Source organism: Epinephelus moara, chromosome 11 (genome assembly GCF_006386435.1).
Source record: "Epinephelus moara isolate mb chromosome 11, YSFRI_EMoa_1.0, whole genome shotgun sequence".
Lineage (NCBI taxonomy): Eukaryota > Metazoa > Chordata > Actinopteri > Perciformes > Serranidae > Epinephelus > Epinephelus moara.
In genome coordinates, this window is record NC_065516.1 from 28923465 (window position 1) to 28950613 (window position 27149).

General features: G+C 41.0%; 2 protein-coding genes across 3 annotated transcripts in view; both read left to right on the plus strand.

Moving 5' to 3' along the window:
- Nucleotides 1-15615, plus strand: part of LOC126397589 (rho GTPase-activating protein 29-like) — a 42679-nt gene extending 27064 nt beyond the window's left edge. For both annotated transcript variants that reach the window (XM_050056477.1, XM_050056479.1), the window contains 17 exons: nt 93-239; nt 1554-1618; nt 1713-1823; nt 1941-2021; nt 2590-2772; nt 3612-3749; nt 3905-4095; nt 7510-7679; nt 8203-8331; nt 9645-9743; nt 10078-10241; nt 11167-11355; nt 12164-12301; nt 12627-12862; nt 13000-13312; nt 13426-13534; nt 13661-15615. In XM_050056477.1, coding sequence (XP_049912434.1) covers nt 93-239; nt 1554-1618; nt 1713-1823; nt 1941-2021; nt 2590-2772; nt 3612-3749; nt 3905-4095; nt 7510-7679; nt 8203-8331; nt 9645-9743; nt 10078-10241; nt 11167-11355; nt 12164-12301; nt 12627-12862; nt 13000-13312; nt 13426-13534; nt 13661-14607 — 3410 coding nt within the window. In that variant the 3' untranslated portion in view covers nt 14608-15615. The remainder of the gene's footprint in view (nt 1-92; nt 240-1553; nt 1619-1712; nt 1824-1940; nt 2022-2589; nt 2773-3611; nt 3750-3904; nt 4096-7509; nt 7680-8202; nt 8332-9644; nt 9744-10077; nt 10242-11166; nt 11356-12163; nt 12302-12626; nt 12863-12999; nt 13313-13425; nt 13535-13660) is intronic.
- Nucleotides 15616-17899: 2284 nt separating this feature from the next.
- The window catches only part of LOC126397948 (retinal-specific phospholipid-transporting ATPase ABCA4-like), a 47453-nt gene continuing 38203 nt past the window's right edge, over nt 17900-27149 (plus strand). Inside the window, exons 1-7 of the mRNA XM_050057048.1 lie at nt 17900-17990; nt 18850-18961; nt 19600-19693; nt 19831-19972; nt 20308-20447; nt 24752-24879; nt 25939-26136. Of these exons, the coding sequence (XP_049913005.1) occupies nt 18896-18961; nt 19600-19693; nt 19831-19972; nt 20308-20447; nt 24752-24879; nt 25939-26136 (768 nt within the window). The 5' untranslated portion in view covers nt 17900-17990; nt 18850-18895. The remainder of the gene's footprint in view (nt 17991-18849; nt 18962-19599; nt 19694-19830; nt 19973-20307; nt 20448-24751; nt 24880-25938; nt 26137-27149) is intronic.

Genomic DNA, 27149 nt, shown 5'->3' on the forward strand with positions numbered 1-27149 from the left:
CTATAGGCATGTTGTATGGGGGTTGGGCGCTGGAGTCATGTTCAAGCCCAGATTTTACAGCATCCCTCGTGGGCGCACGTTTTTTGTCACAGGGCCGTCTCCGCCGGTTCGGGCAGAAGAGGTGGACAGGACACTGCAGCGCCAGGACAGCGGGGTGGAGTCGGCGCTGCTCTACGCCAAGGCCTGGTCCAAGTACACCAAAGAGCTGCTGGCGTGGGTGGAGAAGCGTCTCAATATGGGTGAGTTGGGGCACAGCGGGTCTGACATGTTGGGGAGGCAGCAGCTAAGTAGCACCTACAGTATCACAGTGACGTACAAAAGTCAGCTGAAACATGTACTTAACTTAAGTACCTTATTACGTAGTCTGTGTCATCATGTCACGGAGTCTCGAGATGTTTTCATGTTCATGTCATGCACATAAAAAGCATCCTCTCAAACATGACAGTAATAATAATTGGGGTTTTTATATTGTTATGACTAATTGCAATGATGTTATTGAGATTGTTTAAAATTGTGGGGCGCCCAGTAGCTCTGTGGGTAGGGTGAGCGTCCCATGTATAAAGGTAGTGTACTTGCTGCATCGGCTCTGGGTTTGACTCCAGCCTATGGCCCTTTGCTGCATGCCCAAAATCACAAAAAATCCTGCTCCTGTGTACACTAGTTTAGCACAGAGAGACCTTTCCCCCGTCTGCAGGTGAATATGAAAACAGCCGTCTAGTGTCAAACTGCACAAACCTCCTTCTGGACTGTGAAGGTCAAACATCCAAGTGAAGGAACAATAACTAATACACATTTTTAAGTTCGTTTTGACTGAAGTTTGATGATTAAGTTTGGAAGAAAGACAAAGGTTTTTTCCTGGAAGTTTAGATTCTGCTTTTATCTAATGGAATTCATGAATTTCCTGATGTAATTTTATGGCACCTTTTGTAGTTTTAAACTTCTTCAATTTGAATTTGCTCAGTCGGTCTAAAACACAGCTCCTGGCAGCAATAGGTGGCTGAAAATGTCTGTGCTTCTACATAATGTCTGAGCGCAGACATCTTAGCTACTGGAGATTAATTAGGGGCCAATTTCCTGAGAATATTTTCTCAATCACCTGAGCTGGACTTAAAAACAATGAAGTCTTATCCAGGCTCAAGGTTGGGTGTGCAGTGTGTGAGCCTGTGTTTGGCACTCCGGTTAATGAATGGTTTCAGTGTTATACTTAGTCACTTGGCCAGTCAACACAGTGACACAAAGCACTCAGTCAGTACAGTACATTTTGTTATCAGGCAAACATACACGCTGTTTGTTCAACACATCCACTTTGGTTAATGCTCTGTTTACTGATTAATTCTATGGATTTGTCTCATGACTCAAGGACGATGTGGGATTTATTCAGAAAATGCTTAAATAGGTTTTTAGGTAGAGATAATTTCAAGGAAGAACCAACAGTTGACACAAAATTAAAGGTACTTCAGCACATTGCACGTAGATGATCATTTGTAGGCCTTAAGAGAGCACTGTGTATGTGACGTGAAATTAAACTAAACTTTGGTGTGGTCTATTCACAGATATTGAGTGTGCAAAGAGTTACGCCAAAATGGCTGAATCTGCCAAGACGCTTGCAAGTCAACAGGTGAGTCGATGTTGCAGCTGATGTGCGCACAATTCACAATTCTGCCTTTTAGCTGTTTGGCACTGAGGTTAAGAATTTCACCTTCTCATTTAAGGAATTCATGCCCTTCCGTGAGATCTACACGACTGCATTCAAAAATGACACTGAATACAGCCAGCTGGTACTTCACACCGCAGCAGTACTTCAAAGCAACAAATTCATGCAGGTAATTCAGCAAAGCAAAAGATGCCATTTTTAACTGGGACTTTGGTTGTGTAATGGAAACAAGAGGACCTACTGACGTTGTGTTTGTGTTGGGGGGTTATGTGTTTTTTTTTTCCAGCCTCTCCTGGCCCGAAAGAATGACCTGGACAAACTACGAAAAGAGGTCAAGGAGCAGTGGCAGAGGGAGCAAAAGAAAATGGTGAGTCGATTGCCATGAAGGCTGCATTCTGTAGAGGGCCACACAGAATCTAAAGATGCTTCACTGACCCGAGGCCTTGGTCCAAGGACACTCTTGAAATGCCTGGGCCTAATATATGCATGCAAACAAATGCTTTGTTTTCTCATGTAGTTGTGAAGCCTGCGAGGCCAACCAGTCCATGTGATAGAATAAGAACCATTAACTAAGCTAGTAGCACTAAACACAGTGTATGCCTAGACATTTGTAAATTAATTGCTTTAAGTTAGTCTTTATTGCTGTATTGAAATGTATGTCTCTAACTGTACTTTTTTACAGTTTACTATTGACTTAAAGAAGGATATAACATAAAAGCCATATTTTTTGGTTAGCTCTGGTTAGCATTGTTGGACCAGTGGTAGTTTTCCTATCAGTGGACAGATCCAGTGGAAGAGTGACAAAAAAGTGGCGAGATGAGCCACTCGTAGACTGTTATCAGTGTTCACCATTTGCACATATCTGTTTTTGCACATACTGTATGTGCAGTGTGTATGTTTGTCTGTGTATGAACTAAATATGTGTGTGTCTCCAGAATGAGGCAGACAGTGCTCTGAGGAAGGCTCGGCTGCTGCAGGCTCAGCGGCAGGAGGAGTATGAGAAGGCCAAGGTGTCGACCAGCCGCCTGGAGGAGGAGCAGATCGGTGGAGGAGGAGGCGCAGCGGCGGTCAAACAGCTGGAGAAAAGGCGCAGGCTGGAGGAGGAGGCTCTGCAGAAGGTAGGACACCTTCTCCGTTGGGCTTGTGGCTCTTTTACTGTGGTATACTGTAGATTTCTTTAAGCCTTGAACTCATCTCAAAGGTTGTGTTTTTTAAATTGTTGTAGTTGTTTTATAATGGGTTTTTTCACCTTTGTGACTTTGTTTGGCATTTTAAAAATCCATTCTACTCAGTAGCATAGGTGTTGTAAACACGACAACTGGCTAATTGAATATCAGCCTCTACCAGCCACATCACAGTCTACCTTAATAGCTTCATAGGCACCTTTGACAGCAAGTACACACACAAAATATGAACCTAAATACTGCAGGTTTGCTTACTGTGTTGGCATTTATTGGAAATTGAAAGTACAGGGAGACAGAAAAACGTGGAGAGGCATATGAAGGATTCTGGGCCAGACTCCAACATTTATGTCAACAAAGACCGGCCCATTTGCACTGTTCAAAGTGCATACTGTCAATTAAACTATAGCCAGCTGGGTCAGAGTGTATATAAGCTGTTACATTTCTTAGGGCCTCATTACCAGCTCTCAGTCAGTACAGGAATTAGAGTGAAGACAAATGACTCTTTGGTCAGCAAACCATCAGTCTTAAGGGAATTGTTCTCCTGTGACACTAAAGATGCAGTTCAGCTCTAAGATCTTAAGTCTCTGCAATCACTTACACTTCATTCTTGAAGCATCTGTCAGCGCTGATAAGCATCTTTGGTTCAGTAACATCTGACCATGTGACTTACAGCAGTTGTAACGACTAACATGCTCAATCTGGAGTCAAATCATATTAATATTATCAATCCTAGAGTCGAGAATTTTAATGATTTGTCTTCCTTCTGTTTGCAGGCTGAGGAGGCCAGAGAGCACTGCAAAGCCTGTCAGATTGATGTCGGGGACAAGAGGGTCGATCTGGCCAACACCAAGAGTGTGATCATCACTCAAATCCGAGAGATGGTCTCCCAGTGCGACCTCACCCTCAAAGCTGTAAGTTCAAACTTATGTGCTGAAAATGTTTACCACGTTTATTTAACATTTAGACCAACTTGAATAGCAGAAATAATGTGCTACATCCTGGACATACATATGAGGAGGCACTCTATGCCTGATTCACAGGTTCATGTGTTTGTGTCTTGTTTCAGGTGACGGTCAACTGGTTCCAGCTCCAGCAGGCCCAGGTTGTATCACTCCCTGTCAACCACCAGAGCCTGTGTGAAAATGCCAAACTGTACGAGCCGGGCCAGCGCTATATCGACTTTGTCAGGAGTCTACCCACTGATGGGCCTCGTCTGGAGTCCCATTCGTTTGATTCAGCTGTCACACAAAACGCAGGGTGAGACATCAAGACACTGCTGCTAAGAAACACATGGGTTCAGTGGCTTGTGTTAGCACTGGGGAGTTTGCAAGTGATTTGAAGGTAAACTTGAGAGAGATCGCTGCAGCCGCAGTGGAAAAACTACTTGTGCACCATCAATTTACGTCCATTAAAAAGTGCTTGTTTTTGCAACTGACAGGCTCAGATTATTAGAAGTATCTGACAGCGTTATGGAAAGGACCCTACGGAGAATTGAAACCTTTTCCTTACCTTTGGCTGAAGTCCTGTTCTTGTTTGAAATCTCACGAGATGTGACTTGTTGCAGGGAAACAACAATGGAAATGTTGGTAAGATTTGGACAGAGGAGTGCCGGGAAGAGTTTGTTGTGTTTGAGTACAGAACTGATAAAAGATTTTAAATGTCATGGCTGAATATTTAGCTGATTTTGACAATGTTGAAAAGTTTGTGAGATTTCAGAATGAGACAGACAGGATCAGCGAAATGCAAAATAAGAAAAATGCTTACTTTTTCTGTAAGGATCCTTTCCATAATGTTGTTAGACACTTAAATAAAACAATCTGAGTCTGTCAGTGGCAAAAAAAAGCACTTCTAATGGAAGTAAAGTGATGGTGCACAGTTGCCTGTAGGGATTACACCTCTACACCTGCAGCGCCTTCTGTCAATACTGGACCACTTTCAGAAATGGTTGTCTCTTTTAGTCATTCAGACATAAAAACACTTGAAAACTGAGTCCAGTTTGAAAAGTTTCCCTTGAAGCAGATGGTCAACTAATACATTGCATTGCATTCATTGATGTTACGATCACAAATAGGTCTTAAAGAAGATATTTAATTAGGAATGTTTTAAAACATTCTTGTCGTTATTAACTTATCAGATTTTCAGGTCTTGAACCATTTAAATGAAACCTTTAAATTAAACTGAAATCTTATGTTTACTATTGAGGATTGTGTCTAAATTTAACCAGGCAAGCCTCAGTGATTATCAGTGTTTATATTAACTGTCAGATTATATTGAGGAAATGACTGAGTTGTTTATATAAGACTGATAAAGTGGTTCATCATAGGATTTCGTGGGAGTTTGTTTATTTATGGCAAACAAGTGGTTATAAATACAGTAAAACTGAGTGGCTGTTACAGTCTGTGGTACCGTAGACCTCAGTGGTGAGAGGTGGAGTGATTGAGTGAAAGAGCTTGTTTTGGAAAGCGTAAAACAATTGGGTTGGCCAGGGCTTCCTGCGGAAATGACTGTGGTCACGGGAGAGAGGAGCCGGGGCAGTGGGCTTACCATCAGTTTCACTAAATCTCGTTGAAAGTTTTCAATCGCTTTTAAACTATAAACACATCTTTATGACTAACAAGAAAAACATGGTGGTCATTTTACATTTGAGTCATTTTTAGTACCCACTTCTTCAAGGCTTTGGTTAAAAAAAAAAAGAAAAAAAAGTGAGTTTCCTTTTATAAGAGTTTTGTTGACACAGGTTTGTGGTCTCACACACACACACACACACACACACACACACACACACACACAGATGGAAATAAGCGAGCACTTTGTTCTTACTTGGTTTTCTCCCCCACCTCCCCCAAACACTGACCCCTCTGATCAAAAGAATTCAGCTTGGGAGAGAGAGGAAATGAAACTTAGATACACACATCCTCACGTGCATCAACAGCATTTGTCTTCAAAAGGTTAAATATAGAGGCTGACCTACATACTGTATATTGTGAGATACATTAGGAGACGTTTGTTGACAATGGCTGACCTGGATTGCATACCGACCGTTGACAAGCCCATCAGTTAATCACGTTAAACTCTAATTAACTGCTTTCTTTGATGGTAGGGCGCGGCTGATCTCATGATATCGTGATTATTCAGGGATCTGTTGATGGAATTAGGAAATCTTTTTTGCAGTTTGATCCCGCAGTATCGGAATTACAAATTCAGATCTAATTTGGAATTGCATGAAGAGAGGAGTGTTATCATCAACTGTATTATTGTTGGTCCTAAATGTGAATACTGTGAAATGTCAATTTAACACAGCGAGAAAAACAGGAAGAAGTCAGGGCTGAGTGGACTGATAGTGCTTTGCTGTTTTACGAAAGGGTGTTGCTGTCTGGGTTTAACCTTGTCCAGATTTAGGGCAGAGTTTACTGTTGCTGTATTATTTGCAAAGCCCCTTCAGAGAGAAAATTTTGGACCATAGATAATAATGTCTTGACTTAAGTAAATTCTTACTCCAACTGAACACAAAGAGTATCTCAACAAAAACTCAGTTGTGTCTAAAGAAAACCCATCAGTATCTGGCTTTTGTCTTTAGTGGGAAGTTACAATCAGCATTTATTCCTGGGACAAATGACTCCGCAGTAGTCACAGGTTTTTATCAGCTTCAGCTCTGATTGGCAGTGATAGAAACTAACACCTGGGTTGCGTGCTTATTTTCACCCCTTTTCTGCCACGACCATCGGCAACTTTTTGTCATCTCAGCCACACAATCTGTCTGTCTCCATCCAAGCAGCACTTGAATGCCATTCCAAATTAGTCAGTACTGAGTTTGAATTATCCACTGTGACATTTTTAACTGGTCTCCAAGCTGTTTTCTGGCATGTTCGTGATGTTGAATGTGACATACCAGAAAAAACAACAACAACAAAAAAAACAGAGAGGCATACACTTATATGTGGGGCTGCCCCCGACTAAGAATTTTCCTAGTCGATCAATAGTCGTCATTTAGGGCCATTAGTCAACAAGTCGCCTGCATGTTTACAATATTAATGTAAATATTAAATTATATATTTTGGGCGGGGCAATACAATGGTTTGAGTTGAAGGTGTGAGAAAGAATAGTATCAGTAACATTGTTAACACTGTGCTACATTACAGAGAAATACAAAACCGTACTAATGAACCTTCATTAATATAGGCCTATATTTTATCTACAAGTGCACGTCACACACTGAGCGAGCCGCCTGTTAATGATGCTGTGGGCTAATGGGCATGTAACTACTTCCATGTTTCAGATGATACGTCATGTTTGTAGTCGACCAATGAAGATGAGTTTACATATCACTTTGGGTTCGTCCTTCACCTTCTCAAAATGATCCCACACTTTGGATTTCCTGCCCGACATGTTATTAACTAGCCTGTGGAATAACCGCAGGTACCAGCCCTGGAAATTAACGTGGTTTCTTTTTAATGTTCCATTACAATGATACACTGTTGTTTTACAGGACCTCTAACCTGCTTACAATACAGTTCAAGAAAATGTTACAGATTCGGATATATTGAATAAAGTCCAAAAGTCACAGTATCTGTTTCACTTGTCAAAAATGCACCTTGCTTAAACCTCAGTCCTTTGAGGCAGTGTGAGCTTACTATCAACAACATCATTATTTTCATTCTGTCATTTTCCCAGGATGCCTTTCAACAAGCGGTTGCTAACTGGCAGCCACTCGTCCCACAGTAACCTGTCACATTCATCTGTGACCTCTGACCTCCTCGGTACAGACGACGTGGAAGGTCCCATCTCTGCCCAGCATGCCAAGGTTGCAGAGAGGCACTCCAGCAGCAGCACTGACATCCAAGGTACGCAGGTTTACATCTGGCCTGTTAGCTCCTGCTCTCTTATAATCTTTAAACATGTAACTGTTCTGCTGTTTTGGTCAAGAGATTTAATTGTAAGCACTGTGATAATATCCTCTACATTACCTTTAGTCTCTTGAGACCAAACTGTAGCTTTTAACATGTGGCCAGTGTCCTTGTGTTGATCCACTCAGACCTTTTCAGGCAGAACTGTGTAAATGCTGTAGGTCCATCACTGGTTAATGGGCTCATGACTTTTAGGCCTATGTAGGGGCCAAGATAACAGTAGTAAGCTTCATACATAAACACTACTGAAGGCTGTGTGTTTGTGTGAGTGTGTGCATGAGTTCTTCTCATAAAGATGCCTGAGAATAATTTCAGTGGTCTTTAAGCAATCTGAGATTTTATTTGGAAACTAATGATTTCAGTAACATTTATACTTTATATATAATGAACAGAAATGGGAAACTTAAAAGAGTGGGCTGTAATATTTTGCCTTTCAATGTTGTGATATGTTTTTATCCAGCACTTCGGATGCAGGCCTCATTTCGTCCCTGGGCCTCGGCCAGCCAGGGCGGAGGGATGTGCAGCGACTCAGAAAGTGCTGGAGGGAGCAGTGAGTCCCGCTCCATGGACTCACCCACTGCAAGTCCAGGTAGGGTCATTCAGGCAGTGAGCTGCATGATAGTTTTTTTGTTTACAAGAGAAATGGTCTCTGTTGATCAAGGAGTAAAGCTGTGCAAAAAAAGGGCAGGTTGCTTATTAATTGATTAGAAACCATCCAAATGTCTCCAACAGATTATTGGCTTCAACCATCTCTTCATACACTATGTTGTAATAGGTACAATAAAACACACGTACTTCCTGTCAAGCTTTTATGTTTACTGCCTAACCAAGAAAGCCAAATCATCTGGTTTCCCGCAGTTACACAACACCTAGTCCTAAATAACGGGTGCAACAGTCTTATGTCATTGACAAAGAAAAGAAATCACTCATTGCAGCAGATAGAGAGGAGGGGCATTCCTCAGCGCTTACGGTCATAAGTGCCCCTGGGGCCTGCAAACATTTTTCCTACGAGCTTGATGTTCACCCAACTTTGTTGGTGTGTTATCTCGGATCATGTGGCTTAGCAACCGTTGACAGTGGTGCCTCTTTGTTGAATGATGCAACTTTGGTAGTCTGCTAGCACGCAAGCATATAAAAAAATGCGGTTTCCGTGCAGGTTTTTTTCCATGTTTTTTCTGTTGCTGTACAACAGTACGTGATGTACAGGCCTGCTTCCTACACTTTAAGATGTGGGCAAGTTTATATCAAATTAGTGTCGGTTCATGTAGACGATGCAGCTGATACTTAAAATATATTGTTTGTCCTCTTTAATAATTCAAATTTTACAGTGACAATGGGTCTGTTGCAACCTAAAGATATATTGTACACCTATCATTGAATGTTTACTTGTCTGGTTGAAATTATTCTTGCTTAAGTTTCAGGATACAATTTTGATAGTTCACCAGTAACATTAGGTCCATGGCTGGAGAAGGATGGTAGATTGCCAGTGCACTGTTAGCAATACATCAAAATGGTGGCAGTAAGAGTCATTTTACCCTCCATCTAACCCCAGAGTATTAACAGTGTAAAGGTTTACCCCCTGATGAGGCTCCTTATTGGGCTCTTTGGAAAAGCAACATCAAAATGGGGCCTACTGGAAATAATTTACCAGTCAATAGAGGTGTGAATCACCAACATTCCCCTTCTTAGAATTTGATTAACAACAACACAAAGTTGACCACGCCTTTTTATGTGGCACTTTTAAATTCTGGAAGTTGTCGCACTCCGGGCTCAGTCCAGTACTGCTTACTCCTTCCACTGTAACGTGGACCACGGAGACAGAATAATGGAGAAAGGACCAAAGTTGACTTAATCTAACTGTGGAGATGTGGACTCACTGGTGCGTCCTGCATTACTGTTTAGGAGACTTCAAGAGGAGATTACCCAGAACCCCCTCCACTGGCACCATGTCGTCTGCTGATGACCTGGATGAGAGAGAGCCTCCTTCACCCTCTGATAACGGTGAGTCACACTGAGCGTACCACACTTAGTAATACATGTTGTTTCTCTTGTTTTGTACATTTGTTCTTTCTTAAGATATTTACACTACGTATATTTAATTTTTCCAGCATTATTAACCCAGTAAGTTAAATTCTTTTGGGATTGTTAGTTGCATTTTGTGTACTACCTTAGCTTTTATCTGTGAATATGTACAAATCAACAATTTTTTTTCTGAATGAGAATGACCCTGTTTCTCAGTGGGATTGTCCCTCCAGTATATACAAGAAGAAAAGAACATAGCCTCTAATGATGCTGCTTGTCCTTAATTTCTTCTTTCTCTCCCTCCACTCTGCAGGTCTAAGTGAGATGGTAATCGAATCAGCCAGCTCCCCAGGTCCCTTTAGAAACACCCAGATGTCCAGGGCTGCTCAAACCCACAAGTTGAGGAAGCTCAGAGCGCCGTCCAAGTGTCGAGAGTGCGACAGCCTGGTGGTGTTTCATGGAGCAGAGTGCGAGGAGGTAACCTTGGTTTCTTTTCCCCCTGTTTTGTTTTAGAACTAATGGAACAAAACGCCAACTGTGAGCCTCTATTTAGACCTTCATTAAATGTAGTGAGTCCACGGCATTCAGAGTATTTCAAGTTCAAGGCGAACACTGCCAGAGTTTCACAATGGCGTCTTTATCACTCATGGTGAGCAAAAATCAAACAAAAACTAAAGAGAAAGACCACCTCGTCCCTCATCAAAACATCTGAATAAAGGGAGAAGTTGAAACTGGCCGCAGGCTCTCCTCAGAGACCAAATCCACCAACTGGTCTCAGTCGGGGAACGGGCAGTGGAAACTGAAGACCTTTTGTTCGTCTTCCGAGGAGTCGCCTCCATCACCCCTGTTTATTTTAGATCCAGTTTCTTTCCATATTTATTGGATACACTGAGGATAGACAAGACAATAACAAAACAGTTACTGGAAACTTTTTTTTTTTTTCTTTTTTTTTTACGAAAGTTATATAATGGTAGAATACACACTGACAAGACATAAGAATTTAACGCTGCAGTGTACTGGAATCATTCCATGGCATTGGTTCAAGGGGTCACCAAACATAAAGCTTTCTTTTTTGGCCTTTTAGTCTTGATTTTAAGGAGTGGTTCACAGCCAAATTTGTGTTGAGTGCACATATTTGTGCTCAAGTTGTAAAGAGCCCAAACAAGCTGGAATAGACTGGCTTTAGTAGGAGAGATGTAGAAACATAGTTTTTATTTGTCCCCATTTAACATGCAGCCTCAGCTTAAGATTGATTGGTCGTGTTGTTATCCTGTTCTGCTACTATAATGTTCAAAACATTCAGTCCCATCACTTCTACTTTAATCTCTGCCTTTCAGCAGTGTCCTAAATATGTTTTACTTTATCACTTTCATAACTGAGATGCCTTTCAAAATGTTTGCAGTGTTCGTTAGCCTGCCATAAGAAGTGTCTGGAAACCCTGGCCATCCAGTGTGGCCATAAGAAGCTCCAGGGGAGGCTCCACCTCTTCGGCATCGACTTCACACAGGCAGCTAAGAACAGCCAGGATGGCATCCCCTTCATCATACGGAAGTGTACATCAGAAATCGAGAACAGAGCGCTCAACATTAAGGTATTCTGCAGTTAAATATGAAATATAGGAGTTAATGATAATGGTGCTCGCATTAAAGGTATACTATGCATGATTGTCAGTTACTGTTTGGAGACATGCTCGCTAGGGAAAGGAAAGTAAAAGCCAAATTCACTTTTGTTTGCCATTCTGCCTCACTATATTTGCCTTTTTTGCCGCTGTGTCTCTTGGATGCTAACTGTCCGGCACCTGGTTGCTACCTTTTTGTAAAGACCTGACCTCACCTTAGCGCTAAAATGCCCATAAATGTCCCGAACTCATTGTTTTTTAGAAAAATCCTGCATAGTATACCTTTGAAATTCTGTATTTAGCATGTTGCTTCTTCTTTTTGGCTTCCCTGAAGAGGATACTCTACTATGTTTGTGCTTTGTATTTAATTTTGTTGTGGGATATCTCTTGATGCATTGTTTATTGGAGGTTTATGTCTCTTTTTTTTTCCTGATAATGGTTGTGTTTATGTCCAGATGATATTTCTGTATTGTGTTGTTGGATGATGGTGGGTTGACATACCGGAATGTTTGTTTTGTTATAGGTTAATGTGTCTGAATAATCCCATGAGGGATGGGTCATGTAAATGTCCAGACATGAAAATAAAATATTCATTGATTAATTTATTCACTGTCTCGAAATAAAAAATAAAAAATAAAATGCAGTGTTTGGGCCAGTAGAGGCTGCCAGTATTTCTAATGATAGTCGTAATGCTTTGTGGGAATTATTTACATGTCTCAAAATGAATGTTATTTTCTAAGAAATTCCTGTGTTGAATCCATTTTGTTTTTGTGCCGTGAAGGGTATCTACCGCGTGAATGGTGCCAAGTCTCGAGTAGAGAAGCTGTGCCAGGCTTTTGAGAATGGCAAGGACCTGGTGGAGCTCTCCGATCTTTATCCCCACGACATCAGCAACGTACTTAAACTCTACTTGAGACAGGTGGGCTGCTTTTAAGATGTTATCCATAGCACTATAGGTATTGGGGTTTTGTAAATTTACTCACACCTGCAAAGAGGCTCATCTAAATGAGGACACGAGATGGTTAAATATTAGCGCTACAGAACAAAACCACTGCAGTGGTATTTATTTGTCTTTGTCTATGTTTGGTATAAAACTCCCCCCTCTGGTCCCCCAGTTGCTTATCTCATTTCTAATTCCTTGCCACTTGTCTATTTACTTATATATTCTGGTCTCTGTTTGTTATTAACTTCCTCATTTCATTTGTTTTTCTGGGTCTTTTTTCCCCTCACACTTTCCTCTGCAGCTTCCAGAGCCCCTCATCCTGTTCCGCTATTATAATGACTTCATTGGTCTGGCTAAGGAAAGCCAGAGGATCATTGTGGAGGAACTGGAGGCAATGCGGCTCAGTCCCACCCCAGTGACCCCGGCCCAGGTCAGCGTGGATCTCAACCGCGTCCTCTTCAAAATCAAGGACCTGCTGAGGCAGCTGCCACCAGCTCATTACAAGACACTGCAGTTCCTCATAGAGCATCTGCACCGGTATGACAGCCTCAGTCACATAACCCATAAAGCACATTATTAAATCAGTCATTTCGCAAGTAGGAATGTGAGTCTTATTTTTTAGAGAACTCAGTCTGTATTATTAATTTATAAGCAATAATCACTCCTCTCTCCAGGGTGACGGAGCAGTCAGAGGAGAATAAAATGACAGCCAGCAACCTGGGCATCATCTTTGGCCCAACACTGATCAAACCAAGGCAGGCAGATGCCGACGTTTCCCTTTCCTCTCTGGTGGATTACCCATATCAGGCACTCATTGTTGAGCTCCTGATCAGACACTACCAGATGATCTTTGATACCCCTCTTAGTCCCCTGAGCGGCACCTCGCCTACAGAGATCGATGCCCAACGCCTTGACACACGCCTCAACCAACAGGAGAAGGAGCAGCAGCTGAGCAGGCACTCAAAGTCGCTGGGAGACATTAAGGAGGTAATTAGTGTTTGGTTTTCATACTAAACATGAGATTGTGTTATTTTAATGGTATGGCATTCATTTTGACATCAAATGGTAGATTGACACTGTGTTTTGTGTTACCATTACAGCAGAGCTCTAAGGTGTATAAGAGGTATTCCTCCATAATTCCCTCCTCCCACTTATTGGCTGAGGTTCAGGAAACCACGCCAAGCTTCGACGGAAGTGACTTTGAACCTGGTCAGTATTGTTACAAAGCGATGTAACCTATTGAAAGCATTAGGCCAGTATTACTCCAGATGTAAAATCTTTCTTTTACCTTTTATATGTTAATGTTTAACCTCTTGTTAATCTCTCTATTTAAAGTTGATGAAGTGGATTTGGAAGCCTTCAATGGGGTTTTGTCATCAGACGTCCCAGAGGTCCCGAAACCTGGCGAGAGAGGCCTCTGCCGTTCTCAGCATGTCACCGTCGCCAGAGTCCAGCTCCGACACCCTCGCAACAAACTCTCCTCCCGGCCAATGAGCATGCCAGCTGAACGGTTACACAACCGAGGCCAAGTAGACGAGAATAACACCCGGAACAGCACCGACCAAGGCGACAGGAAAGGAGGCAGTTTTGATCAGTCCATTGAAGAGGTGGACGAAACTGAGAGTACAAAATTGCGAGTGGGCACGCATTACCGGAGTACATTCATTGACACTCAGACGTTACGCAGAACTTGGGACAAACAGTACAAGCATGAGGTTACTTCCAGAACTGTCAGAATCGTGGCCAGTTCGCCCACAGAGAGTACGGCAGTGGACCCCAGCAACTTATCAAGTTCTGTGCCCATATCCTCATCATCTTTCTCCCTTGGAAGTACTGGGAGCAACATGAGCACCATCTTCCCTAACAGACCTTACACTGTCGCAGTGCGACCTAGCAGGACTTTAAGAAGGGAGGACAATGTAACCAAGTACAGCCCCACTTCAACAGCTTTCAGGGCTCCCAGGACACTTCAGCCTCCCCCAGGGACCTTCTACAAGCCCCCATCAGGGAGTAAAGCTAAAGCGCTGCAGAGCTGTGCTTTAGCTAACAGCGCAGAGGAAGAAGATGATGAGGAGGATGATGACGAGGAGGAGGAGGAGTTGGGGATTGAGATAGAGGTGTCTGTAGATGAGCCTCTTGAGGAAGACAACGAGGCTGAGCCATCTCAGTCTCCCAGCTCTAGTCCTGAGGAGCTGGGCCCAAACCAGGCCAAACCAGTATACCAGAGACTACGGCCCAGACGCCTCCAAGAGGTCGAACATCGAGAGGCTCATTTTGTGTGATCATCTGAGAGTCATGGGTTATCAGAGATCTAAAAAAAACAGTGCTCAAATGTGATCAATGTGTGCCATATTCATCTGCATTGACGCTGCAAAGACAATTTCCAGATGTACTATGATTGTGGGCCCCATGCGGACGATTATATGTACCCTTTGTCCTGACAAGACAAACAAGATGCACTTAAAAAAAAATGCTGTATATTTTAGCCTGATTGACCAATAATTCATTTACCAATCACTTGCTCAGTACACTCTGGCACCTGGTCAGAATATTTATAATTTTTTTTTTAAACTGTGCAATTACATTTTTATTCAAATATTTTGTACCAAGTTGTTCCAGGCTCACTATGTATGTTTATATACCAAAAAACTGTTTGAATTGTTACAATAGTGCATGTAGCCACAACACTGAAAAAAAAAATGTTTGGTGCACTTATCAATACTCTCACACAGATCTGTTCTGAGTCGTATTTCTACCTACTGTGAGTCAGAATGTTTTAAACTGTTACATTTAGGTTATAATTAATCATTTTGCTAATAACTTGTATATAAAGCAATATATTGACCGTTGTTACATGCTGCACTGGGTATCTGCATCGGCATTTGTTGATGCTGTGGAGCACCAGTTGCAAAGGGTATACATCCACTTGTTTTTATACTGTTGAACTTTTATGGTGTCAACTTACACTGATCTGAAAAGCTTTTAGAAATGCCTCTGGATTGTATAATGGCATTATCTTTCTTATTTTGATATAACATTTCTTAATAGCCAAAGCTGTTTTTTTCTTTTTACAACTGAATTAGTTAAATAACCTAAACCTTACAGGTTCTTTGTAAGTAATAGGAAGTGCAGCATTTATTTAAATGGTATCTGTTTTTCATGGTAATGTACAAGGTTGACAGAATGTTGAAAAGTTCAGTGTAAAAAAAAAAAAAAAACAGGTACATGAAAACAAACACCCTTTTGTAACTTATTAAAATATATCTGACAACTTCCATGATGGTCTGTTTTTTCTTTTTCAGAACTTTAAAGGGGAAGACCACCTAAATTAAGAATTTCAATGTGTTATTTCCATGGCCTAGGGAAAGTTTAATCACGGTTTGTGAACGTTAGCTACTCTCTCTTAAAGACAGAAATGGTAAATGGTAAAGTAAAGTGGAATTTATGTTTCTGCGTTGAATCGACAACGTAACTACGGTGTAGGCTCCATGTCGATGCAGAGCCTACCTCCCTAGAAATGTAACTACATGTCACAGCAACGCAGACCTCCTGCCTATTTTTGTAAGCTGAAACCATTTCCCTCAGTGGAAACAAAGCTTTTATTTACTTTAATTTCACAGATAAGAAACAATAAACTGTGAGGACAATAAAGCCTCCACAAAAATAGCATTTTAAGTCTTGTGTGTGATTTATCCTGGCTTCATATGAGCAGAGGAAATCTCACCTCGTCGCTAGGCTAATTTATACAATGTAAAATGCCATAGGCTTGTGCTAATAACGTTAGCATGTTATATAAGCTTGGAAGGGTCCATGTCATTGGTTCGACAGCCCATTGGTTCGACATCCCATTAGTCCGACTGTCCGCGGTCCTGGACGGCTCGTGGCGGGCGTATGGTGCGCCGCGACCGGCTTGAGGCGGAGCAGGCTCACGGCTTATGTGTTTGTCACTTTCTTTTTCATTTTAACCCACACCATGATCTTTTCCTGACCCTAACCAAGTGGTTTTTGTGCCTAAACCTAACCAGACCTTAAGCACAGGGCATCATGATGATTTCGGAACGGACTTCGGAACAATGAGTTTAATATGGTCGGAACAATGGGATGTCGAACCAATGGGCTGTCGGACCAATGGGCAGTTCCCGCTTGGAAAACATGTTTAGTATAAGACAGTTGTTTTGTCTGTGAACCTTGTGAGTTGTAATGGAGCCAAATTATGTACCGTTACCTTTGTTAAATGTTTCTGTTGTCCCTGAATTTATATTAAAAGACGGAAAGATAGCTAGCTGCTAGGCTAATTTATACAATGTAAAATGCCATAGGCTTGTGCTACTAACATTAGCATGTTGTATTTGTGGGGAAAATGTGTCCAGATAAAGACAAGTGTTTGTCTGTGAATGCTGCGAGTTATAGTGAAGCTGATTTGTGTACTTGTGTTTGAAATTGTCCATATTTAATGTGTGTTTTGGGTGTGTTTAAACTTTACAGTACTTCACAGAAACCTCCGCCGCCAACTAGTGTTTTGGAGGTGTAACTGCAGAGTGACAGACACTCAATAGACAATATTCCTACTAAGCTGTTTGCATAGCTAAGGAAAATGAATATTTCCACTAATATTCCTGTTTACATGCAGCCGTGCATACTCCCGTTAACGTCCCCCAGCATGTCATTTATCATGTCAAAATATGGAAAAGTGAAAAGGCTGGAGCTGCTTGTCATTTTACTTCTTTGCATCGGAATAAGATTTTTCCAAAGTTTCCAACCAGTGGCGGAGTTGTTAGATTGTGCGACACAGCCTCTTTCTTTCAGTCCTTCAACCACCTTCTTGAAAAGGGCGGCGATGCGACCTGTGCATATCCAAAAACCTTTTGATATCCAAGTCTTTCATGAAGTGTTTTAGCACTCCGCTTTTGGATTTGGAAAAGAGAGTTGTCCATGTTTTCTAATATTTCTCTTAGACCCAAGGAGTAACTTGTAAGAATCTAAAAAATGGCCGTAATTCTGGGGCGTCGGTGGCTTATTGGATAGAGCAGGCGCCCCATGTACAAGGCTGTTGCCGCAGTGGCCCAGGTTTGACTCCAGCCTGTGGCCCTTTGCTGCATGTCACTCCCTCTCTCTCTCCCCCCTTCACACTTGACTGTCCTATCAATTAAAGGCTAAAATGCCCTAAAAAATATCTTTAAAATAAATAAATAAATAAATAAATGGCTGTAATTCTCCTTTAAAACTAATTTTAACAATTAAGAATTATTCCCATTATCACCACAAGTTGTGTGGTGTTACAGCTCACCAAAAGAAAGCTTTATCCATGTAGTACAGTGAGCTGATAGACTATTACCAAGCAGCATGACGGCCTGTGAATGTAGAGAGATGCTAATTTTTGTTAAATTGTAATTACATTTGCATATTCACTCTCTATCAATTTGTAGGATTATAACAGGAGCAGGATTACAACATAGGCCAGGTGGTTAGGTCATGTGTGCCTCTACAACGGATGAGAGCGTTAGCAGTCTCCCAGCACTGAGAAAGGAGATTAAATCAATCTGCTTAACTATTCACAAGGTCTGGATTCTAGCTGTGTTAGCAACCCCAAGGAGCACACGGTGAAATATTTGGTGTTATGCTTTATGTAGTTAGTATCACTCTACAGTGCGAGTGTTCTTCTGAGGTAAGTGATATACCATTCTAGACTATAGCCATACTTTGGGAATTTTGTCAATGTACGTGTAATTAGTGATGTGCTTGCCATAAAATTGCATAATAGTTGTAAATGACCTAGATTAAAGCTAATTTCGTTACATGCAGCGAGTGTGCGATAGTCAATGTTCTTGGGTAGTGACTTTAACCTTGAGTAGTACTGAGAGAATGTTTATAGACTGTGGAAAGGTCTACTTTTTACACTGACCATGTGAAGTGTCTTGAGCTCATTAACCTCATTACAAAGCTATTGCTAGCCTTCATCACAGGATGAATGGAGGGACACCTCTATGGAGATCATCCACAACATTAAGCTTTCCTAATGCAAATTTTATGTAAAGTCATAAATGTTTTTGTAAAACATGGGGTAGCTTTATTTAGTAGGGGTGTAATGATACATCAATCTGGATTGATATTGATTCAGTAATCAATGATCAGTGTGAGGTGAAAACATTTATACGCCATCATCTTCAAGATGCATCAATATTTTGAAAATCCCATGGTATGTCTTTGTCACCTTTTCCATCCAAGCGCACCTTCTTTATAAACATTCAAACAGTGCTAGCAGCCTAGCTACAGGCGGATAATGGTACGCAGTCAAGAGGAAATGAGGATATTCACTGATATTGTCTTATATCAATATCAAGCTCCTGAATTGAATTAAATTGTATCGTATCACATCGTATCGTATCTTATCGTGGCGGACTTTGTGATACCAGTAAACATCGTATCATTGTCCAAAGAATCAATAACATCATATCATAATGTAACTTGTGATTCACACCCCTGTTGTTTAGCTCATACGAGTATTGTGGTCTGGTTGAGTACAGGTTCGTCGGCTGGTGCCAGCCCCTGCGGGGGTGAAAAGGAGCAGCCATGGGGGCAGGAACACAGGTCAGACTCCTGCTGTGGAAGAACTGGACCGTCCGCAGGAGGCAGAGGGTAAAATCCTCTCATCTATTTATTACCTTCAAGTATCTTTCTTTGCAGATGATACCAACTAATTTACTGAAAAGTCTTTTTTTTTCATCTAAGATGTATGTGTTTGTGATCACCTGCAATATGTTTATGTTGTGGAACAATGCAAAAGCAAAATAATTAACTATATAAATAACTTCTTAGTTATGTTTTAAAGTCAACTTATCCTTCTAAATGCCTCTGAAAGGTGTAATATGGAAACTGGCATTAGCAATTTGCTAACTTGCAAAATTGATGGAAGTCAAAAATCAGATTCTATAAAAATACCTTACAGCCCAACAGGATATTCTGATAAGATTGATTAAGGACCTTTGTCATATCATTTTGAAAGTTCTACTTTTGCTTTGCTTTTGTCTTGTGTCTTTACATCATATCATGTTGCTACCCAGCTGTAACTTTATTATGCATTTTCAGTAATAACATTTAGCATAATTAAGATTCATTATCCATTAAGAACAAAGTACAGGGGCATTATTGGCCTATTACTTCAGTTTTTATACATCTAACACTTGCATTGACATCTGAGTGACTCGCTTACTGCCTTTAAACAACAACAGGATAAAATGCAGATTGACAGAGTTTACATTGTGCTCTCCAACCAGGTGCGTTTCTTCATGGAGATCATGTGGCCTGTTATGCTGTTCATGGGGTTAGTGTGGCTAAGGAGAGTGAATCCACTTTACCGCCAACATGAATGTAAGCAAACAACTCTTTACCAAGAAAAAATATCAGAAACATCTCAATCCACAAAGAGAGAAATATGATATCTTATTCATGATTTATAAATGACTTGTGTGAAGCACTGAAAACCAACAGTATTCTCTCTTCCTCAGGCCACTTCCCCAATAAGGCCATGCCCTCCACAGGGGTCCTGCCATGGATCCAAGGAATCATCTGTAACGCCAACAACCCTTGTTTTCAATACCCCACCCGTGGTGAATCTCCTGGCATGGTGTCCAACTACAACAACTCAGTGTAAGCATCACCCTGGGCTGGTGGAGGGAGGTCATTTTAAGCCAGAGGTGTTGAATTCCTATGAAACATTTGATCTGAGACAAAAGGGCTGATTATGTAGTAGAGTCAAACAGAATATATTCATCTGGATTATATTCTACTGGTTTCAAAGCCTCAGTGTGTGTACATATATGAAGGTCTATACTCAGGGGTGCAGCACACAGTTTTGGGTCCTGTACATAGGCATTCTCTATGGACATCTCCCAACATTCATAGCCACAGTCCTATACCCCTGTATATGCTTTTAATCTGCTGTTAAACAGGCTAAATGTGTGTGATTTTTGACTGCTCCTCAGATTGGCTCGGTTCTACATGGATGCCCAGGAGCTTCTTTTTAGTGATCCAGAGTTTCAGCAAGTTGGTCGCCTCTGGAGGGAACTGACTGCCATGAGTAACTTTATGGACACCCTGCGCACTCGTCCTGAACAGATCTCAGGTCAGTGCTCCAGCCTTTCGTCAACATACTGCAAAAACATTGTCTCTAAAGGGAAAACCCAACATCAGTGGAACAGATGTGCGCAGCAGAATACAATTATCTTTCCGGATTCAGTTTAGTTGACAAACACGACAAAGGCCGGGAGTTATATCAATTGTTGACCCTATGTTCCATCGTTCCTTTCCAGCATTACCACCCACCCACAGATAAACATGCCAGTAAAAAACAACAGTAAACATATGTATATTATTTTTTAAAGACTGATTTCAGTGCACAAAACCATGACCTCATTTGGAGATATTATCTAGCAGCCTCTGTTTGACCATTTTAGTAAAAGGTTGTGGGTTGTGCACATCCTTTATTGCAAACAGGCAGTTTGTTCCACTCCATAGCACCAGCATAGATAAAAGAAATCTTAGCATGGTTTTGAATCTGTAAAGGTTCAGGTTAGCTACCTCAGCTTTTCTTGAGATTTTGAACTTCTTCTAACTTCTTAAAGTAATTGTCAATTTATATAGGGGCTCTGCCTTTTACAAATCTTATAGTATGGATATGACACACTCAACTGGAAGCTGTTGGAGCCGAAAGAAATGAGACCTGCACATATGACTCCTGTGATAGAGCCCAAGCACTTTTCGAGCTGATTTGTATTGTACTTCTTGAAGTTTGTGTTTCAAGGCTTTATGAAAGGGATTTGGCATTTTTTTAAACCAGTATCATGACAATTTGTGTAGTATTAGTAAATGAACTGTGGTAAACTTCCCTCCATCTTACCAGATCTCCCTGCTCATCTTATTCTCTTATAATCAGACCAAACTCTAATCAAACTGTAAAACTATGCAGTGTTGATCAAATATAAACCAAGATTCGCAACTTAACCGTTCTCAGAAACATGTTTTAGATTGCTGTTTAACTGTAATTCGGCACCATCTTTCACCAGTATGCCATAATGGCCAAGCTAGTATTACATCACCCACCAGCGGGAACATTTAGCGATCCTGGTTTTTGTAGGTTTTCTACCGTTTGAGCAAAAACAAATGCCACAGCTCTTTTCCTCTGATTTCTCTGGTCATGTAGCACCACTTATTGAAAGACCACCTTTCCAGCAGTGAAATACTTCTTTAAGTTCCAAATACCATGAACTAACGGTGCAGTGAGACTGGACAAAGCAGGAGGCCAGCAGTTTTAGGGATCCCTATCCAGTAATGTAGCCCTCCTGGGTAGATATCTAGTTCTTGCATTTACCTTCCCCAAAATCTTCAAGGCCATGAAAGCTCCCCCTAAGTTCTTATCAAGGATGCAACCCAGGTAGCTAACAGAGGACTTTGATGTAATAGATTCCTCTTAAATCTTAATACACCTTTCCCAGTAAGGGTTTCTAGTGGAAAATTTATATTAATCTTAATATACAGCATTGACTACATTTAGCATTGCAAAGTATTCTCAGTGTCCTGCTCCTGAAAGAGCATACAAATAGTTTGGTTTCATGAGCTTACGCCTTTATTCTTCCTACTTTTTTGTTGCTGTTATAATTTGTAAAGATAAAATGAAACATGTAGAGTTTTGGTACACATGCCATGATTTTTTAAAACTTGGAACCATCATCTGGTCAATCATCGTGTCACAGTCTAGATCACGTCTCACACGTTTTCCCATCAGTCTGTCTGTGTATTTGTGTTGCCTAACAGGATTACATCACATGGGTTTAAGAAAGGCCCGTAACGTAAGCTGCTTACTTTCACCACCGTTGTGTTGTTTATTTGGTGGGAAACCAATCCATGCGCCCTCAGTCCATGCTCCTCTTTACGCGAGACAACAAAGCAACGTTCTCAAGGGACGCCATGCAAACAATTCATGTCAACATATACATGTACATCCATACTGTCTATACAGCATGTTTCCCAGCAAAATAAACCTTTACGATGGGAGTGGAATGAGGCTGAGTGAATTCCAGCCTGTGAGTGATAACGTCTGGTTGCTCTCTGTGCTGTCACTCTCATGGAGAAATATGTAGATACACTAACAGAGCCAAAAGAGATATGCATCCACATTCCATGAAAGTTCCCATGAGCCCTGGGAAAGAAAATTAAATCATGTTGAGAACCAAGTTATGTAACTTTTCAAACTGACCCATCATGACTGGTCATACTAACAGAAAATGTGAGTGGACATGGACATTTCATGGGCAAAGCCCTTGATCATGAGCAAAGTGTGTGTGTGTTTAATTTATGTGTGCATACACCTATGTCCATGGGTCCATAGAGGTATATTCCCCATAATTATTACATAGCACACAAAAAACGCCAACTGTCTATGGGCGGATTATGAAACAGTGGGCCCCTGGACATAGATATGCTCAGGGGCCCCTCCACCTCTCCTACATAGCAACAAGACACACAGATTTTGTGGTTATATTGCATCTCTTTATAGTTATGCTTTTTTATGGTTTTGTGTGTCGTTGTGGTCATTTGGGTCTTTTTGAAGTCATTTTATTTCTTTTTTTGGTCATTTTGTGTTTCCTTGTAATTATTTTGTGTCTCGTTGTAGTTTTCTTTTGTCTCTTTGTTATTTTGTGTCTCTTTGTGGTTGTTTTGTCCCTTTTTATGCCTCTGCGCCAGCGATAGCCATGGATGGACGCATTATGTTTTCAGGTGGTCCATCCATCCCATTCTCATGAACGTTTTATCCCCAGAATGCTTTGCAAGAATTTATTCAACTTTGGCACAAACGTCCACTTGGACTGATTGAAGTGATTAGAATTTGGTGGTCAAAGGTCAAGGGCACTATGACCTTGCATCTGTCTCAGTCTAATGAACACAATATCTCAAGAGGGCCTTGAGGCAATCACCTCAACTTTGGCACAAATGTCCACTTTGAGTCAAGGATAAACTGATTTTGGTCAAAGGTCAAGGTCACTTTGACCTTGCATCCGTCTAATTCTTGTGAACGTGATATCACAAGAACACTATGAGGGAATTTCTTCAAATTTGGCACAAACGTCCACTTTGAGTCAAGGATGAACTGATTTTGGTGGTCAAAAGTCAAATGTCAAGGTCACTGTGTCCTAACAAAACATGTGTTTGGCCCTAATTCAAGAATTCATACTCTACTTATGACAAAATATCACGCAAATGTGTAAGTAGTATAAAAGGACAAAGTGATGATATTTTATATCTAAAAGGTCAAAGGTCAACTTCACTGCGTCATCACAATGATCTACAAAAACACTTTTCTGACCATTATGCAACTAGACTAGTTTGCAGAGGCATACAACCACGAGGCAGTAATTCTCGTTGTAGTTATTTTGTGTCTTGTTGCAGTTCCTTCATATGTCTTTGTGGTAATTTTAAGTCTCTTCCACGTTGATGTATGTTAATTTGATTCAGATTTGGCAAGTGAAGGCCAGGGGGTCCTCTAACACTTTGGGCCCCTGGGCATGTGTCTGTTTGGCCCATTCAGTAATCCATCTATAACCTGTGTAGTATAGTTAGACCTTTTTAAAAATACACAATCTCCACAATTTATGTAATTTCTGGCAGATTGTTTGATGACAAGACTGATAACCACTCTGATATCTGTTAAATATGGAGCTACAGCGAGCAGTTTAGCGCAATGGCTGGAGACAGGCGGAAACAGTCCAACAGCCCATCAGCACTTGTAAAGTTCACTTATTAACACCTTATATCTCGTTTGTTTAATCATACAAAAATCAAAGTGTACACGTGAAAATAAAGGGACTTTTGTTTCAGTGATCAGTACGTCATAAATGTTGGTGTGTGTAACCTGCTCACCACAAGAATAAGCAGCATCAATACAGAGGGTGTGATTTTGTCATTTTGCTATGTTGGCTAACTGGTCTGTCGGATATGTCTCACTGCCTCTTGGATAGAAGCAGGACTTCTAATAACATTTCCATTTCTTCTGTTCTTTTGAAATTAATACTTCCCCCAATTCCTCCCCCTTCTTACTTTTTGATTTCTCTGTGGTTTCAAGTGTGTGCAAGAGAACTGTATCATAGGGCAAGTCATTTCAGGGCTGAACCTGGACGCAGGCCACACCAGCACTTTACTTGACAAAGCAAACTTTATTCATGCACAGACAGGCCACTGGAAATTATGAGACAGTGCAGAGGTGGAGTGACTTCATTGTATGTTCCTATCCTTGTAATGCAGCATATTTGTCACAACCTGCCCATAATATGTGCCACTCAGAGTTTTTTCAACTTACCCAGTGTTTTGTGGAGCACAGAAGAGTTTCAAGTGCCATTTTTCATTCACTCAAACCGCCTGTGTCTCTCTCTGTAGGCCGAGGAGTAAAGGTGGAGACTATCCTAAAGGACGATGAGACTCTGACATCATACCTGCTGAGAGACGTTCCTCTGACAGAGTCTGTGGTGTATCAGCTAGTCCATGCCCAAATTAGACCTGAACAGGTACACTGGCACACAGGCACACAATGGAAAGGATCCCTAAAGAGGTTGACCTTTTTGTTACAGAGTAAGATTATTTTTGTTTCACCAGAAACAGCCTTGAATCGCTGCCGCCAAACTCACCAGACTCCATTTGAATAAGCCGTAGTTTTATCATAGTAAAACACATTTCAGTCGAAGTCGACAGAAAAAAAATCACAATAACCGTCTCAGTTTGTCTTGGTTGGAATAAAAGCTTAATTCACCCATTTAGATGTTTAGATTTGAAAATATTCCACAAGTAAAGACTTGTTCCCACCACTCCATATTTGTGTTCAAGGAGTTAACTTCAGGTATGACCTGATTCATTGGTATCAGTGATTCTGGCTGATAAACGGCCTGGGAGAAATCCCCCTTTGGCAATTTACACACAGGAAAACGCACACATACATCCATGCATGCTACTTTATCCAAACACATGTGGCCAGCTGGCAAACCTCCCTTTAAAATACTGTAACACGCCTTCCTCTGAATCACTGCTTGCTTGAGGGTAATGTGAAGTACAAATGAGTCATCAACTCTGAATGAGCTATTAAAGATCGCATAAAAGGTGTTCACATCTGCAGCATTGCAGGCTTTACAATTAATGCAACTTTGGTCATATCTACTTATAATTCATTCATCAGACCCCTATAGTCTCTTTTCATGCTCCTATCCCAGCATGCATTGCACACGCTTGACAGCTCAGCATATTCACAAGCAAACACATTCATATCTATGGTCACACCTTTGGGCAATTTGGAGTTTCCACTTAACATAACCTGTTCATCTAAGAGCTCGCTCACAGGATACATGTACAATATGCCTTGTGACATTATAAAGGAAACAAAATTGAGTTTGATTGCTTTGGAAGTTTCCATTTAATGTTTAACTCTTTTATGATGTGAGCCATTTTAATGCAGAAAAAACAAGTGGAAAGTACTGACTTGAGGTCACATAACACATCACAGTTCAATGTCAGTATTTATATGTTTAAATCTTCCAATCTAACCTACGTTACCTGTCCGCTTACATTTCTCCTAGTTTGCCTTTGGGGTTCCAGCCTTGCATTTAAAGGACATTGCCTGCAGCCTGACCCTGCTGGAGCGATTCCTCATTTTCCCCAGCCGCCGCGGACTCTACGCTGTTCGCAATGCCATGTGCATCCTCACCCCACAGCGGCTGCAGATCATTGAGGACAAATTCTACGCCAATATCGACTTTTTCAAGCTCTTCAGGCTGGTCAGTCTTGGCTGGGATGTTAGCAATATACTGTAGAGCAATTCTGAAAACTATTGTAGATATATAACACCTTCAGTAGGATGTGTGCCAAGGCTCATTGCTAAAATCTACAGTCTGTTATTTAAAGGCTTAGACGTTTTAAAGCCACCCGTAATGGTCTGATTGTATAACGCTCATAGAAACATCATTTTAAACGAGTGAATGCATACATTTGACATAACTTGGCAGTTATCCATTTAGCTTATGAAAAGAGAAGGCCAGTATAAGTGGTTGGATGATTCCCATCTGGGGCGTTGCCATGTTTAGCTCATTTGCAAAGATCATCAATGGCTATTCACAGAAGGCTGAGCCAGCTGCTGACTGGGTGACTTGAGGTTAAGCTGGCACAAAGCAATTTTGCAGATGTCATATCCTGCCAAATACTGTATGTGCAGGATATGACATCTGCAAAATAGTTATCAAGCAGTGTGATGTAAGTGTTAAGTTTTAACCACAGTATGGGTCTGATTAATGCATTAATCTTGTTGACAAGAAAATGTATGAAGAGCTTTTGTTGTTTAAGTCTAAAGGAAACCTACTGATGTTCTTAAATAACAGCATAATATTGTCACGGTCGACATTTTACAGCCATGTTTATTATACTTAGACTGCACCCAGTATGGTAACACTTTAAACTAACATCATTAATAAATCGCAAAATAACACTAAATTAAACTTTAGTAAATAATTATTTTACTTTTAACAAAGAAAATGAAATGATCTTTAAAATGTTTACTATTTTTAAAAAAGTGATATTATCTTTGTAATTTTGACACTTTATTTTTGCACACATAACATGTTATATCTTACTATCTTACTATATCTTACTATACAATGACGAAAACTCTGTCTGTGTGCCTGTTCCACGTTTTTCTCCTCACTGACTTGGTCAATCCATGTGAAATTTGGCACAGTGGTAGAGGGTGATGGGAGGATGCGAATGAAGCAATATTACATCAATTGGCCAAAGGGGG